The sequence below is a fragment of the Numenius arquata genome, chromosome 11, assembly GCF_964106895.1.
Source record: "Numenius arquata chromosome 11, bNumArq3.hap1.1, whole genome shotgun sequence".
Classification (NCBI taxonomy): Eukaryota; Metazoa; Chordata; class Aves; order Charadriiformes; family Scolopacidae; genus Numenius; species Numenius arquata.
In genome coordinates, this window is record NC_133586.1 from 38,884,312 (window position 1) to 38,903,823 (window position 19,512).

A 19,512-nucleotide genomic window follows, 5' to 3' on the forward strand; every position below is an offset into this window, starting at 1 on the left:
GCTAATCTACAGGAAAAATCTATGGCAGGCAAAGGTGATTTCACCCAGTTTCAACACAGAGATCCTTTAACTCCATTGCAAGGACCCTTGAGCTTGGCAGCATTACCCCACCTTGACAGCCACCTACATCTGGGATTTTAAGGGCTAGTAAATTGATCTTATGCCATTTTCACGTTACACACAGCTTTCCCATGCACAGAGCAAATGCCATAGAAACCCACCTCATTTCTGCTAGTTCGCTACCGACACCTTCCAGGAGTGGTTCCAGCAGGGCTTTCCCTGGAGCTGAGCCAAGGCAGTAGTTAACCAGATTCACCCTCTGTTCAGAGCACTGTGCCCCATTTTTCTGTTGAGTTTCACCACGGCCCTTGGAAATGTCCCAGTCCCACTTCTGGGATGGTTTTGTATTGTGAATGTGGTGTAAATGAAGCAGGAGACAGAGGAGGGGCTGCACAGATATCTCCTGGAAGATCTATTACTCTTCAAATTACATTAAAACCATGCTGGAGAAAAAGAAACAAGACATGCAGTGCATCATCGTTTCCCTGCTAAAGAAGAAACTCCATGCTACAAGTAGTATGTGACGGTTTCCAGTCTTGGACTGGGAAGTTGCGAGCTCTCCTGGGACCCCCAGGACACGCAACTGGAACAGGCCAAATCTTGAAGGACACTAGTGTCACCAACCCTCTCCACCTCATTCTTTTACCAAAGGATAAAATAAGAGAGATTAAACATGGGCTTGTGTGGAACTGGTCAAATAGAGATAGGATTTCCCAGCAATATTGATATAGAAATTGTCCAAGCAGATGCACGTGCAGTAATAAAGGTGATGAAATAGTGTGTCTCAGAGCACAGGCAGTTGCTGTCAGGGGGCACAACAGGCTTTCTGTGATAATATTGGGGCTTTGAGCATGAGTCCTGTCACAAAGAGAAACTATTAGACTTCAAAAGCTGATAGTGATGCCTCCCAGAAAATTCTCCCTAAGTTTTGTCTGTGCCTTTCAAAATTTCAGTTCATTTCCAGAGGAAATGAGGCTTCTGCCTCATGCCCCATGTGCGTAGTTACTCTCCATCCCTCATAATAACTGCTGAAGCCATTGATTGCTTTCAGCCCAGCTTGTAATTGAGAGCGAAGCTCTCAGAAATATGAGGTCATGACAGGTTTTGCAAAATAATTAGCTGGACAGAGGAGTACAACCCTGCTAATGCCCCCACAGAGATAAAAACAGCAATTTAAGTGAAGCCCTTCTTACATGTCAGGAAATCTACAGGCAGGACATTCCAGGAGAGATTCAGAAGAAAGTTTGCATCTTGTTAAATGCCAGAAAACCCACCCCTTGCTCAAGGTTATCCTCTCATATTGAATTGCTGGTGCCCAAGAAGGCATGTGCTCTAGCTCCAGCTTTTCTTGTGGTTATGGAGTTCATAACGTCTCTGCCTTGTGGGTTCTCTGATGTCTTATAAGAGACGAGTTCACATTGCCATTTCAGTACAATTCAATTAAAAAGTCAATTAGCCCAGATACAAAGCAATCGGCTTCATTAATTCTGCTGTTCATGGACCAGCACTATATTTTGTTGCTGTCTTATTCTACTCTGAATTGTATGTGACTTTTCCTGCTCCGCAGTCCTAGTAGACACACGCGCACGCAGCATGCATACATTTTCTTTCCAGGTTCAGCAGTTGAAAATGTTGGAAGGGAGCAGCTCTAGGCAAGTTCCTACTTGCTGCAAAACTCTTAAGCATTGTTAAGTAACAAGCAGTGCTTTCAAGAACATGGTTTTCAACTCCTCAGAAGGAACCACATGCCTTTCTGGATCACCTAGCCCTGTCCTCCAAGATTTTCTTTCTTTTGCTGGGCATTTGGGACTATGTTGTACTTCCTAGAGGTTAAATGATGTCATAAAAAAATGAGTCTGAATTTTGTCAAATCCAAATTGTGTTGACTTCTCTACAAATGCTGGTAGTTTCACTTCCACTTCAGACCATTTGTTTCAAAAAGAAATGACCACAGAAGGGAGATTGCTGGGTGGTTGGCATCTATTTACCATGGAAAAAGGCATTTGAAGGACGTATGAAGTTTACAGCTTTGTTATTTATCAGTAATTAAATATCTCAGTGAGAGAATATGACACATTGTTAGTCAGACTCAGATAATTTGTTCCTAAGATTCAACTTGACTTATAAATTGAACTAGTCCTGGCTTTTAAAGAGATGAGTCTTGAAAAAGTGTCTGGAAAAACAAGTCTTCCCTGTTTAAATCAGGAATGTGCCAAATGACTGGCAGGTACTTGATATATAATTTAAATTTAAAAGAGGAAGAAACAGTTCTAGATAAAGATCTCCTGGGATATTTAGGGGAAATATATGCACCTATATTTAGCTTATCCCTGGTTTCAACCCCTAAATGCACACACAGCAGCACGCACTTGGCTTTTGAAAAGAACAGGCCTTGATCCTTTAACAAGCTCCGCAAAGCTCACTAATAAAGTTATATCCTTGTTAATCACATATGTGCTCCCCAGTTCCTTCTTTGATACACCTTGTTAAGAGAGACAAATCATGGAGTGGCAGATGTTCGTTAGAGAAGGAAGTTGATGGTGGGTGGTCATGGATGGCAGAACCTCCACAGGAATCCTGACCCTGGGGCTTTGCCATGAGAAGGGAGGAACCAGAAAGATTACTCAATGGCTGAGGGTGACATGGTATAAGTGTCTTGTTAGAAATCTGCTCTTTCAAGTAACACAGAGGAGGCAGCCAGGGTCAGACCTGCAAATTAGAAGAACTTTGCAGTAACTGATATACAACTTCACTAGGACCTGAGATAAAGCAGTTGAAAAGACCACATTGTAGACCTGGCCATTCAGAAGGAATTTGCACAATGTAGAAAGGCATATCTCCTGGGGAAGGAGAACAGATTGCTGTAGCAGGGGGAGAGGAAAGGGAAGGCAAGCCATGGGGAAAGACATCAAATCCCAGTTTATATATTGACACTTGAAAATACTTTGCAAGAACTTGTGTGGAGAGAAAAGTTAAGATGGAGGAGGATGGAGAAACAAAACAGAAGTGAGGTTTGGATTGGGGCGGAGACTTCAAATGTGGTGTTTGACTAGGCAGAAGGCAGAATGGAGGGAGGGAGAGACTGTTCACAGAATAGGAAGTCAGCCTGATCAGAACATTTTGCATGGCTTTTCACATTTTACCCTCTACAAGGGCAGAAACTGAGGGAGAGAAAGTGAATGGATCTGAGCCAGCATGAGGATGTGGAAGGACAGGTCGCTCACTGGAGCAGAGGGAGGAAGAGCTGAGCTAACAACCACATCAGCAAAGGTCAGGGTAGAGAGAGCAGGGAGGTGAGGCTGAGCCCATGGGGACTTTTTCTCTAACACGCTGGCCTTAAAAAATTTACTGATGTTCTTTCTTTGACACCTGCAGGACCCAAGGAGACACCACACCATGGAAGTCACTATCAGGAGGCCCTTCCTGAGTTTTGCCATTTTCTTGATGCACTGTGTGGTCCACGAGGCGAGCTGTGAGAAAGGCAGCACTTCCCCTCTGCACTTCACTCACTTCTTCTACAATGCCACCATCTATGAGAATTCAGCCCCTAAGACCTACGTGGAGAGCTACGTCAAAATGGGTATTTACAAGACAGACCCCGAGTGGGACATCAGATACAGAATAGTGTCTGGAGACAACACCGGTCTCTTTAAAACAGAGGAGCACGTGATTGGGGATTTTTGCTTCCTGAGAATAAGAACCAGGAGCAGCAACACAGCACTTTTAAACCGGGAGGTCAAAGACAGTTATATGTTAATAATCAAGGCCACAGAGAGCACCTTTGCCTACGAAGCCTGGGCCAAAGTCTTGATCCACATTCTGGACAGAAATGACTTGAAACCTCTCTTTTCACCCCCCTCCTACAAGGTGTCCATCAGAGAAGACACTCCTCTGAAAACGGTGGTCAGCACACTCAGTGCCACTGATGCTGACGCTGGCCAGAATGCCGAGTTCTACTATGCCCTCAACACCAAGTCCAACCTATTCACCGTCCACCCCACCACAGGAGCAGTTATGACCACAGGCAGGCTGAACAGCACCCATCGAGGTAGGCACCACCTGCAGGTCTTGGCTGTGGACAGAATGAGAAAGATCACAGAAGGGAATGGCTTTGGGAACTTGGCTAGTCTCATGATCCAAGTGGAGCCATCTGCCAGGAAACCCCCCTCTATCTCCTCGGTGAAGGTGACACCACCTGACTCAGCCGAAGATTTTCTCTATGCAACTCTGTCTGTAGAAAGTGGTGACTCAGAAGCAGGGATAGATTCAGTTGACTTTGTGGATGGAGATCCAGGAAGACATTTCAAAGCCATCAAATCTTACTTTGGGAGCACTGAGTTCATGATTGTGTCAACCAAAGAGATCAACTGGCTACTTTACCCATTTGGTTTCAACCTCAGTCTGCAAGCCAAGGACAAGAGCAAGCCACCACTGTTCTCTCCTATTAAAGTTATCCATATACCTCCTTCTAAGTATGTCTCCGCCAGGTTTGAGAAAGAAGTCTACCGGGTCCAGCTCAGTGAATTTTCCCCAGCTGGAAGCCAAGTTGTTATGGTGAAGATCACACCAGTCTTCCCAAATCTTAAATATATTTTGAGACCTACTCCTGACAGCACAAGCTTTAAAATCAATCCTCACACTGGACTGATAACTACAGTCAGAGCAATGGACTTCCATGAGCAGTCTCTTTTTGAACTTGAAGTTACAACTGTTAACAGTCACACATCCACGACTGTTGTCATTGACATCACTGACTGCAACAATCACGCTCCAAGTTTTAGTCAGTCTTCATACCGTGGGGCCTTTGATGAAAATGTTCCTCCTGGTACCAGCGTCTTAACAGTAAGGGCTACAGATGAAGATGAAGGAGACAATGGCTTTGTCACCTACACCATAGCCAACCAGAAATCAGTTCCCTTTGTCATTGACCCCTATTCTGGCGTCATTTCCACCTCCAAGTCAATGGACTATGAGTTGATGCAGAGATGGTATCATCTGCGAGTGTGGGCATCTGATTGGGGCTCACCCTTCCGCCATGAAACGGAGGTGTATGTCTCCCTCATGCTGAGCAATGTCAATGACAATGCTCCTGTGTTTGAGAAGGCAAGCTGCAGTGGCACCATCCCACGAGACTTTCCAGTTGGGAACCCTGTGGCCACAGTCTCTGCAATCGACAGTGATGAGCTGCAGCATGTCAAATACGAAATCAAGTCTGGCAATGAACTACGGCATTTTGAACTGAATCCCATCTCTGGAGTAATATCCCTTAGAATATCTCTGCGGGATCTTCCTTCTGAACCACCACTTTTCTACTCTTTGAAAATAACTGCAACAGATGGAGAGAACTACGCTTTGCCAACATCTGTAAATATCACTGTGGTCAGCCAAGGTCTCCCCGTCAAAATGCAGTGTGAGGAAACCGGAGTCTTGAAACAACTGACAGAAACCATCATACACTCCATTGAGTCTCAGTCTCAAGGCCACGGGCAGGATGATGAAACATCCCTGAACTTGCACCTTATAAACCATAACGCTCCAAAGTTTGATGACAGGTTTCCACGATCTATTGATATCATAGAGACTGCTCCCATCAACTCAACTATTGCTGACCTTTCAGCTATTGATCCTGATACTGGTTTTAACGGAAAATTGGTCTATGTGATCTCAGATGGAAATGATGACAGTTGCTTTACCATTGACCTGGAATTGGGTCTCCTTCAAGTCCTTTCTCCTCTAGATCATGAAAGAACCAGCTTCTACATTCTTAACATTACTGTGTACGACCTTGGCACACCACAAAAATCATCTTGGAAACTCTTGGCTGTGAATGTGTTGGATACCAATGATAACACTCCTAAATTCCCACAAGGTGCCTACTGGGTGGCAATACCAGAACATGTAGCAACAGGGACAACAATAGCTCAACTGAAAGCAGAAGATGCTGATACAGATGACAATGGGAGAGTAAAATATTCTCTCCTAACTCCCACTGATAAGTTTTCCATTAACAGTGTCACTGGAGAAGTGATAGTTACAGGTGCCCTGGACAGAGAATTGTGGCCTTCCTATGTGCTGAAAATAGAGGCTAGAGACCAGCCCAAAACAGGCTACCAGCTGTTCTCTGTTACGGATCTCATTGTGACTCTGGAGGATGTAAATGACAACACCCCACAATGCCTCCCAGCCCTCAACAGTGTGAAGGTCCCAGAGGACCTGCCCGTGGGAACCATTCTCCTGTTTCTGGAGGCTTTTGACCCAGACGCTGGATCTGGGGGTGAGGTGAGGTACACCCTCATCAATGATGAGGACATGATGTTTCATGTGGATAAGCTGACCGGGGCTCTCCAGTTGGAGAAGGAGCTGGACTATGAGAAGAAGGACTCTTACAATCTAACCGTGCAGGTCAGTGACGGTGGGAAGCCCTTCTCTCGCTCTTCCCTTTGCCACCTGGAAGTGAACATCCTTGATGTCAACGAGAACTTGCACCCACCACGCTTTGCCTCCTTTGTCTTCAAAGGCTGGGTGCAGGAGAACAGCCCTGAGGGCACATCAGTGATGATGGTCACAGCAAAAGATATCGATAAGGGGAAAGATGGAGAGGTTCAATATTTCCTCCGAGAGGGCACTGGCCTGTCCGTCTTCCACATTGAAAAGGACACAGGTAATGACAGCTTAGTTTAATGCCATATCTTAAACGCTTAAGCTACGTGCTGTGCTTGGCCTGACTTTTTGACCCAATAGGGCATTTCTGTATTCTTTCTCTTTACAAAGTTCCATGCATTCAAATCTTCCTTGCTTGTGCAGGGAGGTACAATGTGCATCCCTGTATCTGGGGAGGAGCAAGCAGGGTTTGTCTCCCTAAAATAATGGAAAATCAATCTCTGTCCTCCCCAAAAATACTGAGGTCTTCCCTTTCACTTGTGTACTAAATTACCCTCAGCACAAGCAAACCCTCACCTTCCACACAATCTCACACCCACACAAGGTTGGTGTCACAGTTTATACCCGCAGCAAAGACCAGGAAGCAGACTAGAGACACAGACTAGCGACACAGATTAGCCTGGCATTAGGGACAAAGTGATCTGAATTGCTTAAATCCCTCACAAGCACTTTCTGTCATTCTTCTAGGCACCATCCGGACCATAGGACCACTCGACCGAGAAGGAACGTCTCACTACTGGCTGACAGTGCTAGCTCTTGACCTGGGAACAATTCCTCTGTCTTCTGTGACTGAAATTTATATTGAAGTCACTGATACCAATGACAACCCACCTCAGATGTCCAGACCTGTCTTCTATGCCTCTGTGATGGAGAATTCCCCACCAAACACTTCCGTCCTTCAGCTTGATGCCTTAGATCCAGACTCTAGCTCAGAGGGAAAACTGACTTTTCACATCCTAACTGGAAATCCTCAAGGACTCTTTGCCATCAACCTCATTACAGGTAAGACTGACCCAACTCAGCATCTATTTTTGAGGCTTCCAAGTGCGCAGAGGATGTTACATATTCAATATAAACAGCCCACACAGCTGCCTTTGTCACAACTTCCTTCTGCAGCAAAAGTTCCAGTCTCCAAATACGCTGCGTGGGGAGGCTGATTGAAACCCTCAACCTAGATTTGCATCTAGGTGGCTCTTAGAATGACACAAATACGCTACTTTCAAAGCCTAAACAGAACCAAGCAGTTGCTTTTAATCTTCCCCCTTATAAACAACTGCCATGTTGCACAGCCTGAGCCAGGAAACACCCTTCTGGAGGTGACTATCTGTTCCTGAGACAGACCAAGGCAGGATTAATAAAAATGAATCCCACTGCATTTAAAGGCTCCACCCGTTCTCTGGTGCTATTAATGCAGTAAGCGTAGTAAGCCTCTTCTGCCATCTTCCTAGACTGTATCTTTCATCTGAAGATTAATTACCAGATCTTTCAGAGCCATCAAAAACCCGCTGATGTTTTGTGTAAACAGCTTCCTCTAACTATCCCAGCAGAGCTGACATTGGGCCAGTCTGGCAAGGAAAGCTGTGCCGAGCCCTTCACTCCATCAGCTCCTGGGAGAAGAGGGAAGGGAGGGCACAGCGCCTGAGTATGGGAGAGGATTAATTGCATGACTTTGATCTCCTGTGGATGATAAAAGCATTTCACCTACTGCAGCGGGACAGAAGCCCGTTCTCGGATAAGAAAGGAGCTGGATGTGTTGAAAAAGGCTAGTGCAGCTCTCAATTACTTGTTACCTGTGGTGTGATGGCTCTCTGGCAGTCCTCTACAGCTGGTTAGGAGGGGGATGTTTAGAAGGAAATTGTTACACTGAAACTCTGAAATCCTTCTGGTTGCAAGAGATTAATAGGGTGTCTCTATGTGGCACCATGTAGATACACGTGGAGATGTCAGCTGTGACCAGTGCTACCCCCAGTTGTAGCTATCTCCACTGTCAGAAGCTTTGTAGCCAGGTCAGGGCATTGCTCTGTATCCAACTTTCCCGCATAATCCAAACAACTATGCACAACTCAGCCCCACGGGCAGCTTGCACAAATACTGGGTTCCATGGAGAGGTGCCTTCAGAAGCCCTATTTTAGAAGACCGCTGCCTTTTGGATGGGACCAGAAATGGCCTGCCTTTTAACTGCCAGAAATGACCACTGCCTTTTCTGTGGACCAGAAATGTCTATCAGGACAGCAGTCTAGCTCCCCTCATCTGCTGAGCACCAGCTTGCTTTCCCTGCAGAAAATTCAGCCTCCTCCACGCTGCAGGCAAAACTTTCACCCCAGCGTGAGCACAGCCCTCCAAAGCCATGCTCCAAGGCGGTCATGTTTTATGGTAAAACAAGCAACACGGGCAAAATCTGAACTTTTGCTAATGAGACGTCTCACCTCTAAGCCAATCCTTTAATTCCCACCTTAGACAAAAAAAGCTCTCTCGGGTATGAGTCATCTCCTATCCATCACTATCTACAGTCAAGTAATTTGCATGTGAAGAGTGATAAGTTTGTTAGTCCTGTAGAAAACCCATGAGCTGATCTTATCTCTTGGACAGTTGCTGGAAGTCTCTTCTTTAAACCCTGAGCTTGGAGGTTGTTTAAGGACCTGCTTCCAAGCCTGATGAGGATTCAGTTATCCGTTGTTTTACTCGCATGTCACCCAAAAGAGCAAATGATTACCTGCAAACATTGGCAGAAACTGAGCAGTTTATATCCTCATGCTTGTAGTATCTAAAGAGAAGTCATCCACTACTACTGCCAGAAAGAATATCTCAGCTTGTTTCAGGGCTGTAGGCAGCTTATTGGAAACCCTGTGATATTTTCATTCTGCAGACAAGGGCATGCTAGTTGGTCTGTTACATAGAATAAAAATATAATCTTTGGTCTCAGTGTGGTAATGCAGCATTGGAAGACAAAATGCTGGTCTTGCAGTTCCTGGTCATTCACATCAGTGCAGGGTTGTATTCAAAAAAGGGTTATCCCAGTGCAGTGTAAATCAAATTACTTACACTTGAACAGGAGATGAGAGAAAACACTGAAAGTATCTGAGCACTACAGTGCTACTAGACCACTGATGTTTATTCTGGATTTTTAGTTAGGACATGTCCTTTGTTTTTGAAATGCAATAAATGCATTTCTTCTTTCACTGCCTAGAGAAAATGATCACAAGAAGACCCAGAAACATTTCAGTTCTTGAAGTGCCAGAGATCTATGTGATCCAGATTGCCAGTGCTCCTTACGTGGTCAATCCCATATCCTATGACAGCAAAAGAGTTTGAGCAGGCAGTGCTGCTTATCTGTGATGAAGCTGAGTCTCTGTCACATTATTCAATGATAAACATTGAAGTTTCAGGAGGAAACCACAGAGGCTGCTGGTCTCAGTCACACAATTTGTGCAAAGGACAGGATAATCTGTATTTGTCAGGAGTTCCTCCAGCACCCAGAGACTCCTACACACAGAAAAGACTGTGATGGAGGCCTCTCCTCTTCTCCTATCCCACACTGGCATCAAAGGACAAATGAGTCATGATGGCACTGAAAGACGCCAGAGCACGAGAGGGCCAGAGGTCAGTCTGGGTCTCTCCTAGGCAGGACACTCCTGGTAGGATCCCCCTGGCACAGGGAGAGGAGAAGGAGGAAGCTTGTTCTCATCCCGTGTGCTAATAGGAATTAAGGTCCTGATTTATGGTTACAACAGGCACATCTACACCCAGAATAACCCTGCACAAAAGCCCTGGATGATTATTCACAGCACAGTGCCACACTATTGCAGGTAACCTGTTTCTGATCATGGAGCAGGCTTGTTGTGTGCCTGATCCAGTATCTCACATGAGAGTGATTTGGCCAGTGGAGACATAGCCAGACTTCTCCTCCTGAGGCCTTGCAAGGAGGCAGAAACAGCTGTGATAACTGTCCCTTGGCAGGGCTTGGCTGCTCCAGCATCCCTGAACTACCACAGAAGGGCTCGAAGCTCTTCCAGCTCTCAGTTCTCTAAAGAGGGTGGAGAGAAAAAAAAAGAGGGAAAATAAATGAAACGCTAATGAGAAGAGAGACTAAAACTACGCAGTGAGATGAAAGCTTTCTGCCATCGGCGATGGAATCTCTCCAGACCAGCCTGGCAGCTGGTGCAGAGCAGTGTTTGTGGGAGACAGAGGGATAGATAGATACATGGAGAGATGGAGAGATAGTAGGCTTTGGGGTATTCTTTTGCTGGAAAGGTTTTCAGCTTATTTTGTGCAGGTTTTGCAGTCCCTGATCTGAAGTGGGTTTCAGTTCAGACAGGACTGGGAGGAATTGGGAGGCTGTCCCAGGAAGAGTCAGGACGAAGCCATTCATCCCACTGGAAGACTGTTTGAAGAATCCTTTTAACTTGGACTGCTCACCTCCAGCTCTTACCCAGTGCTTGCTCTTCTGGTGCTTCTCCTGCTGTGTCAGTGTCCACAGGTTTCCCCAGGATGCCTGTGGTTCCCTGAATTTCTCTGTGTGGAAGGACATCCAGACACAACCTGCTCTTTAAATCTGAGGGATGGTTGCACTGCGGCTCCCCGAGCCAACGTACCACCGGCTGAGAAGGAGCAGTGCAAAGCAGCATCAGAAAAAGAGGGGAGGTGGTAGGAGGAGAAGAAAAGAGAAGGTGAAATGGAAGCAAGAGTGAGACAACCGAAAAAGGACTTCAGGAGAACAACCTCTTCCCTTCTTGGGCTCTTTTGAAAGTCCCAGTGCCTGCAAACCTGATTCTGGCTATTTTCACTATCTTAGATTTTCCTCCCTGCAGCAAGGGCAGGGGGCCAGCAACCTCCACCCCAGCCCTGCTCTTGCCAGCAGAAGTTATTATTATTTTTTGTTCCCTGACAACAATGCACTGTTAATTTTGCTGCTCCTGTTTCAACACGACCAGCTTTCCTCTCTCCCCTTTCCAGGCAGCAAGCAGGAGAATTACAGGCAACCCTTTCCCGTTGCTGTGTGTAGATAGGCTGCAAGAGCAGAGCTTGTGCCTGTCTGTGTGCAAGCAACAGAGGGGATCATTTCTGGACCTTCAGGTGAATGCAGAGCTTAGCTAATTGGCCAAGGGCAACTAGGACCTCTGACAGTTTTGTTCAGTCTCTGTAGGACTCAGCACAAAACTTTAGAGCCACATACAAGTACACAAATAAAAGACAACCCACTCAATCCCAAGCCCCCTGGGATGGGCTGGCTGGTGTTTTCCAGAGGAGCAGGGATGCCCTGATAACTCACACACATGCACATGCACACACAAAATACTCTCATTAAAAACTAAACGTGCACTTCCTGGGTCCTTGGGGCGGGGGGCAGCAGAAAGAACCAAGTAACTGTTTCCCTAGGCCACGAAAGCTGACGGCAGTTCCCCTTTAATAACAGTTTCCACTTCCATTTTAGCCCTCTGGCTTCACAGGGTGTATAACCAAGTAGCAACAAATAAAAAATATGCATTAACTCCAGCTGGCTTGTCTCGAGCACCACGTCCGATCCCCGTCTCCCTGTCTCTGGATGCTCAGCTGCCGTGTGAACACTGCTGGCAGTTTGTGCCTCTTGGCAGCCGCACAGCACCACGGCTCCGTATGGGAATTAGAGTGATTAACCGTTAACCACAAGAGCTTTCTGATCCCAAGGCAGAGTGGTAACTGGCTCCGGAGAGGGGAACAGGGAGCACAGGGTAAGGGGCAGAGGGAGTTTTCCTGGGGTCAGGAGGAGAAGCCAATCCTTTGACTTGTGACTCAACAGATACGAAGATAAACCCAAAAATGTCATCCATTAAGGCTCCCAGCTGGGATGCAGTACAGGTCTGGGATACGGTACAGGTCAGTGATAGAGAGTGGAGTCAGCTCTTACTCCCCAGGAAGATCTGAGCATCTTCTGTGATACAGACGTTCAAACAGTCTTTAAGTTCCAGTTCACCTGCCTTCACTACAGTCCTTCTCCAGCTCTAGAAAGCTCAGCTATGATCCTGTTTTCTTTCATTTTTATCATTAGGTCGCGAAAGAATTTCAGGGTGTGACCAGGCAAATTCAAATAATCACTTCAGAGTGGTTTAAGTTACCTTCCATCAGCTGGCATGCAGTAACCAAATTCAAACAAGGTATTAGTCTGTTGCAATTGAATTTTGCAATCCAATAGACTAGAAATATCCCCAATGTACACACAGGTATCGGGTGGCTCCGCTGTCAGTATGTAGCTATGTGTCCTATGGGATTGTTAGGCCAAAATTATGGGCCACTTCCTGAGGTAGCTGGAGTTTTAGGCTTTGCCCCCCTGTCCTATCCAGCCTATTGGCAACATGGACAGGAGCATCAGAGATCTCAGTGAACCAGTGCTGCAATTCCTTCTTTAGGCCCCCACTAAGAGACCATTTCCATGCATACCAAGAGTTTTGCAGCTATTGGAGCCCTACAGCCTCCCACGAGCCTGGGAGAGATTCAAAAGGTCCTCAGCCAGTGTGTTCTCAGGCCACTGCTGAGTCCTCTTCACCTGCCAAGGTGTCAAAAGGAAGAATATGGAGAAAGAAAAAAATATCCATTACATTCATGCAGAGTCTTTCAAATCATCTTGCCATAACACATTAAGGAGTGTTGATTTATGATTGTAAAGGCATCAAATAAACGTTTAGCGCAGCGGCTGGTGCCAAATATGAATAATCCCAGAGAGCAAGTGGAAACGGTTTACGATAGTCCTGTTCCAAGCAGCTGCTCCGCGCTCCCTCCTTCAGCTGCCCGGTGTTTCCTGCAGCCATTTCAAATTTTCTCCTGCCTATCATGCTCAGACAGCAATGCACCAAAGAAGTATGATACAACTGAAAACAATACTATTAATTAAAACTTTTGGGCTTTGGACCAGGAATGAGAGTTGAGATGGGTTCGTGCAACTCTGATTTACAAGTCTTTCAGGATGCACAAGTGCACAGTGCTCACACCACGGCAAATGCACACTGCCTCCCATGCAAAGCGTTTCCCAGAGTAGCACAATCGTGTATCACTGCTTGTGGGGGTCAGGAAAATTCCATCTGCCTTTCATTTGTGCGAGGAAGCAGGACTTCCCTTCACGAGGAATAAACACCACAACAACAGCTACTGCTGGGAGCAGGAGATGCAGGGAACAGACAAAAACACTCCCAAGTGTCAGACTCAATGACTGTCAGAAAATCGTGCATTATATATACAATTTCCATCATCTGTAAAGCAGTTGTGAAAATGGTCTAGAGCTGCTTTTCCCCAAAGGTGAAGAGTCAAGGCACTCGAGTGATAACGACTACTATCAAACCAGTGGTGGAAACACAAGCCTCAGCTCCTTCATTTCCCCACTTGCAACTACTCAGCTTAGTCATTGACAGGTCAAAAATATGATAATTACAATTATTTTGTTTAAACTCTAGTTTGTTATAGCCACAATTCCTCCCTCCTGCATCCAACCTATTCCCTGCAGTTAAACTAGTGTGTATTTTTCAGAAATCCCTCAAATCTTGCAATTGTTCGAGGATTCACCCTGTCTCTCAGCAAGGCTTAAATACTACATCAATGTTATTATCAACTGTGTACCTTATTTTTAGCCTGTATGCATTTGTTCTAGCAGTAGAGGGTATTTCCCAAGACAGAAGACAAAACTTTTGTCAAAGCAGTGTAAATTACAAAGAGCAAGGTTCAACACAGAGAAAATAGGAGTTGAGACTTGTTAAGAGGCCAGACTTTTGCCAGCGCATGCAGAACGTTTCTTACTTAGAGGCATAAGATAAGTTTTGTTTTCACAGTCCTGTAGCCTTTCTCACCAAACCCCTTGACAACCCTCAACCGAGGTCGGCATCTGGGAGGTGTCCCCCCTCCTCCCTGGTCACTGTAATCAGAGGAGCGAGAGCAGCACCTCCGCACAGGGATTCCCACTGGAGGTGGACAGCTTGCCCTCTGGGGGCATCGCTCTTTCTCCTCTGATGGCAAAGGGAAGCTGAAACAGGATGGGTGGACGGGCCGACGTGGGGCACATGGGGATTTGATCTGCTCTGGCTTTCCTCAGACGCTGAGTCTTGGAGCTCAAAGGGTTTCTTTCTTGGCAGGTCTGATTTCTACGACTTCACGGCAGCTGGATCGAGAATACAAGGCTGAACATATCCTAGAGGTGGGTAATGATGATTGTAATTAGCTTTATTTACCTACAAGTGTATTAAGTCCTCAAAGAGCTTTGCTTGCAAGTTGGAGCACAGAGAAAGAATCTCATCCCATCAGCTCCCAACTGCTGGGAAACTTAATTAAATGGTGTATGTTGCCCTAAGAGACAGCTGCAGCAGTACTGCGGGGTTTATTATTTCCTTACTGAAGACTGGAGCTAAAGGCCTGTTCTGGAAGCTGTGGGAATGCAGGAAGAGGACTGGAATTGTCCTCTAGCAGGATGGATAATAAGTTATGGGGAAAAGAGCAAGCCAGAGAAATCCACCCTGATTTATCTCATTGTATCAGACATTGCTGTGTAGCTTTGTATTACCTGCCCCCATCATTAGCTGCTCCAAGCTATGTGTATTTACATTAGAGGCATCTTGAGGTGTTGCAGTCTATCAGGGTGGTTGAGGATAATCCATTTCTCCCTGCAATGCAACAATGCTGGGAGCGTGCACAGGCAATAACTTGCTAAGCCGCTGCAATACAGAGGTTTTCACTTGTGTGACCCCTAATGACCAACAGTCTGACCTCTCAGTGGGATCTGACCCACTGCCCTGAGCAGCTGCAGGTGCATATCCCTGTGCGTGCACAAGCCTTGCACAGTGCCAGCTACAGCCTTCAGATTTTACCCTGTGGAGGGGAGCAACGTCTCTGAAGGTGTCGAGCTACAAATGCAGATCCACAGAGAACCCCTAGTTTAGTCGTTGCCCACCAGGACGAAGGCTGGCTGTTCATGTCTGGGGTCACAACAGGCAGCTTTGTCACCTACTCCCTTTGCTTGCTGGCAGGTGGCTGTTTCCGACAACGGAGAGCCAGCCCTGAAGTCCACCAGCAGAGTTGTGATACAAGTCCTGGATGCCAACGACAGTCCTCCCACCTTCCCCCACAAACTCTTCATGGTGCAGCTCCCTGAGAGAGATGCCTCAGAGGCACCACTGCCGGTCTACAGGCTGATTGCTTCAGACCGTGACCAGGGCCAGAACAGCCAGATCACCTACACCATCGAGGAGGAAGAAGAAGGGATATTCACCATCAACCCCACAACTGGCATGGTGTTCTCCAGAAAAGCTTTCCCTGCCTCTGAATACAACATACTCACGGTGAGAGGAGAGGGAAAGAGAGAGCACCAATGGGAAGAGATGGGTGGAGAGGGAAAGAGAGAAAAGGCTGCAGAAAAAGGAAAGATAAAAGAAAGAAAGAGATGGAGAGAACGCAGCAGTGGGAGCACAGCTTGAATGACACAGACCTGGGTTACAGGGAGATAAACTGGGAGGGAATGACGGGAAATGTAGAAGGTAAGAAGATATTAAAAATGGAGGATAAATTTAAAATTAACTGTCCAACCCACTCTCAGAGATGAAAACAGTGATCCAAGGTCCCATATGGACGTGGACCTGAACAGTCTTTGGGTTTCAGTGGTATCTCCATTTGGCAGTCTGAACAGGTTATGGGGCTTGGACACAGACTTAAAGCTCTCCCACACTATGTGGGTCCTTGCAACAAGGTTTTAGATCCAGGCCTCTTCTGCGGATTGAGCTTGGCATATTTGCTTGATGGTCAAGAGGAATTTGGGCTGCATGGCTCTGTCTTGAAAACAGCCAGAGCACTAGCCACTGGGTCAAGATTTGTTTTGTGGGATTTTGGGTGCACTCGAACCTGAATCTCCTGGTGGGTGGGTGGGAGAAGCAGCTTCCCATGGGGCTCCTATGGGCTAAATCAGCCTTCTCCTTGACTGCACATGCATTTCCTGGCAGGTCAAGGCAACAGACGGCGGCAGCCCACCACTTTCCTCCCACGTCCGACTTCACATCAGTTGGGTCACCCGGCCCGGCCCTTCCTCAGAGCCACTGGCTTTCGATGAACCCCATTTTAACTTTGCTGTGATGGAAACAGATCCCGTAAACCATATGGTGGGAGTGATCAGCATCGAAATGGGCCCCAGCCAAGTGTGGTTTAATATCACAGGTGAGACACAGAAATTAAAGCAGGGCAGCGGTGTCTGGGAGCGCTTGCCCCAGCTCCCTTGGCTGTCAGCACTCACATGCCTGAGCTAATGAAGTTATTTGCTTTAGGTGTAGTGAGCTACAGGGAAAGCTTTCTTACAGACACCAAAAGGCTTAAACAGCAATAGACAAAGCTGCCTGTCCAAGGGCTCCAGTGCCAAATGCAATTATCTAACACACTTTTTTTAATGACATTCTGGGACTTGCCAGTGTTTGAGGTGTTCTCCGATGTCGCGTGAAAGGCAGGGCATGCTAGCCCCAGCTCCTCCTGGGAATCGAGTAACACTGTTGGTTGTGGTAAAGCAGCCTGTGAGGATCCAGGTGTCTGGCTGGGTCTTGTAGACAACCCCCCCATTGCTCCCTCCCTGCTGAGCCCATGGTCCCAACAGGGAGGCGAGAGGGAAGGATTCCTCAGAGAGCTGATCTGACCTGACTGGTGGGACTCTTCCTTCCAACTCAGCATCCCAGGGATGACTTAGACATGAAACATGAAGAAGCTCTAGGGCCTTCTCTAGACATACACAGTGCCAGGGCAGAGGGGACGTGGGCTGTCACCCCAGGGGACTTGTCAGGCAGCACGTGTGCAGAACTGGTCCTACGAACGAGGGCAAATAGTGTTCATGTAATTTGGGGTTTTGAAGTGGTGCCCCAATCTGCCTTGCACAGCCTTTCCCTGACACTGCCTGCAGGGCTTGCCCTCGTCAGACAAAGCCTTAATTGAGTGAGTGAATAGTTTTTCCCGTTACTATGCTAGGGCAGGGATAATGGTGCATAAATACAATTAAGCAACAAGAGATACAACGCTACGAGGAGCAGACAATATCAGTGCAAGGTCTATGTGGGATTAGTAATGTCTGCTTGGGTTTGCAGCATTAATGGTATATTCCTCTGAATGTTATCCCACCGTTTCCCTACTGAGCTCCTGCCAGTATGCTTGACCTCAACTTTACCAGTTTCTAGTGCACCAACTGCTACTCTTGGTTTCTATACTGGTGGAAGAGGACAGGATTTCATTTTCCCTGCTAGGGAAGCAAAGCATCACGGTAGCTGGCAATGAAGTGGGTGATGTAGAGATCCAGGAGCCTTCAGCACCTCATTCAAAAATTCGCCTTTCCCAGTGCACAAAGGCTCTGTCACTGGGGTTGATGGTGTCTGCAAAAACTCTGACAAAGCAGCGTCTTTCTTCTTCTCTTTCCTTTCCTGGGCTTCCTCCTTCCTTTTGGCACCGTGCAAAGGGAGCCCTTCTCTCCTTTCTCAGTGATAGGCACCCATGAGTCTCTCTTTTCCTCTGTCTCTGCTTCTTTCTGTCTCCTTCCCAGCAGAAAAGTAGTGGTCCAGATGGCTGGCAACCACTGCCTTTCTCTCACAACAGAAGATACATCATTTAACAACCAGCCAAGATTTTCCCAGCTGGCAAGAGAATAAAGCAGAATCCAGAACATCCCAGTAGCTGCGAAGGGAGAATTTGAGGCCTGGGACAAATCACAGAAAACTGCTTGTACCTGTCCATATCTCAGGACATTGTAGCGGTGTTTCACGTGTGATAGAGAACTAACAGGGCACCAGCAAGTGAGGCATGAGAGAGGAGCTGCCACGCCAGGGCTGAACAGCAGTAGGGTGAGGGACAGCCTTCTGCTGCCGAGCTGCTCAGGCTTGTGGTTCCCTGCACTACGCAGCCATCTGGGCTGAAGGCAACAGACTCTGCTCACCCTGGAAGCACCGTCTGCCTCCCCAACTGTTCAACTATTGGGCTTCTTCAGGTAGCTCACAGGCTCCCAACCGTGGCAATGAAGACCAATGCTGATATGCCCACAGTGTGACCTTGAGTTGGAAGCCAGCAAGAGTGTTGACCAGCCCTGCAGGTCATCGATCCATGCTAAGCCTGTGATGCTGCATAGCTGGAGACCTTGTGCAAATGAATCAATACTGAAACCTGTCTGTTGCAAGTCTAGCCAGGACATCATATGCATATGTGCATCCCTTCCCCTTCTCTCCTCCTCCTCACTTGCTCTAATTCCCCTCACCTTCCCTTTCGTACTCCTTTGTCACCATCTGTGACTACCTTTGTCCAGCTTCTCCATGTCCTCCCTGTCTCCTATGTCCACCTAGCACATTTTGTATTGAGTTTCCAGATCTGGGGGAAACCTCACCTATGGCACTGTCCCCCAGTCTAGCTGTGGCCAAAGAGGAACAGCTAGAGTGAGTGCCTACACATCCCCATTCAAGGTATATTGCCTGACACTCCACGTATCTGTGGCTGGGCATGAGCTCCTGTGGTTTGTGTATGGTGCCTGGAGGGGAGATCCTCATCTTTCAAATCTCCAAGCAGCTCCTGGAATTCCTTCCCCTGCAGAGGCTGCCAACACCTGCAGCTTGATCCAGACAAAAGTCTAACTGCCCCCCATTTCCTTTTCTCATTTCTCCCTTATCCCAGGTGGTGACGACGACATGGATTTTGACATTGAAAAGAGCACAGGCAGCATGGTCATTGCAAGAGCCCTCGATGCGAGGAAGAAGTCAAGCTATAACCTCACAGTAGAAGTCACTGATGGGTCCACTACCATAAAAACACAGGTAATGCTTTTTTCTTTAGTAGAGACACCATCTAGAGTGAGTATATGCCAAAGGGAATCTTCTGACCCCACTGAGCTCAGGTGGCAGGCACAAGAATCTCCTTACTCTGTGATCGTACTTTACGCAGTAGTCCAAGTCTTTGATAAGTACCAAGCTAAGGTGTTTTTTTTTAATGTTGTTGGAAACACAAATGGTCTAGGAAAGCTTGGGGCTTTCCTTGTTGATCACAAGGACGCACCTA

At 47.0% G+C, this 19,512-nt stretch overlaps 1 protein-coding gene across 1 annotated transcript in view; it reads left to right on the plus strand.

Annotated features, from left to right (window-relative positions):
- The first annotated feature begins 3,456 nt into the window (after positions 1 to 3,456).
- The window catches only part of FAT2 (FAT atypical cadherin 2), a 46,040-nt gene continuing 29,984 nt past the window's right edge, over positions 3,457 to 19,512 (plus strand). The window contains exons 1-6 of the mRNA XM_074156125.1: positions 3,457 to 6,721; positions 7,189 to 7,503; positions 14,595 to 14,656; positions 15,483 to 15,794; positions 16,449 to 16,659; positions 19,132 to 19,271. Coding sequence (XP_074012226.1) covers positions 3,457 to 6,721; positions 7,189 to 7,503; positions 14,595 to 14,656; positions 15,483 to 15,794; positions 16,449 to 16,659; positions 19,132 to 19,271 — 4,305 coding nt within the window. The remainder of the gene's footprint in view (positions 6,722 to 7,188; positions 7,504 to 14,594; positions 14,657 to 15,482; positions 15,795 to 16,448; positions 16,660 to 19,131; positions 19,272 to 19,512) is intronic.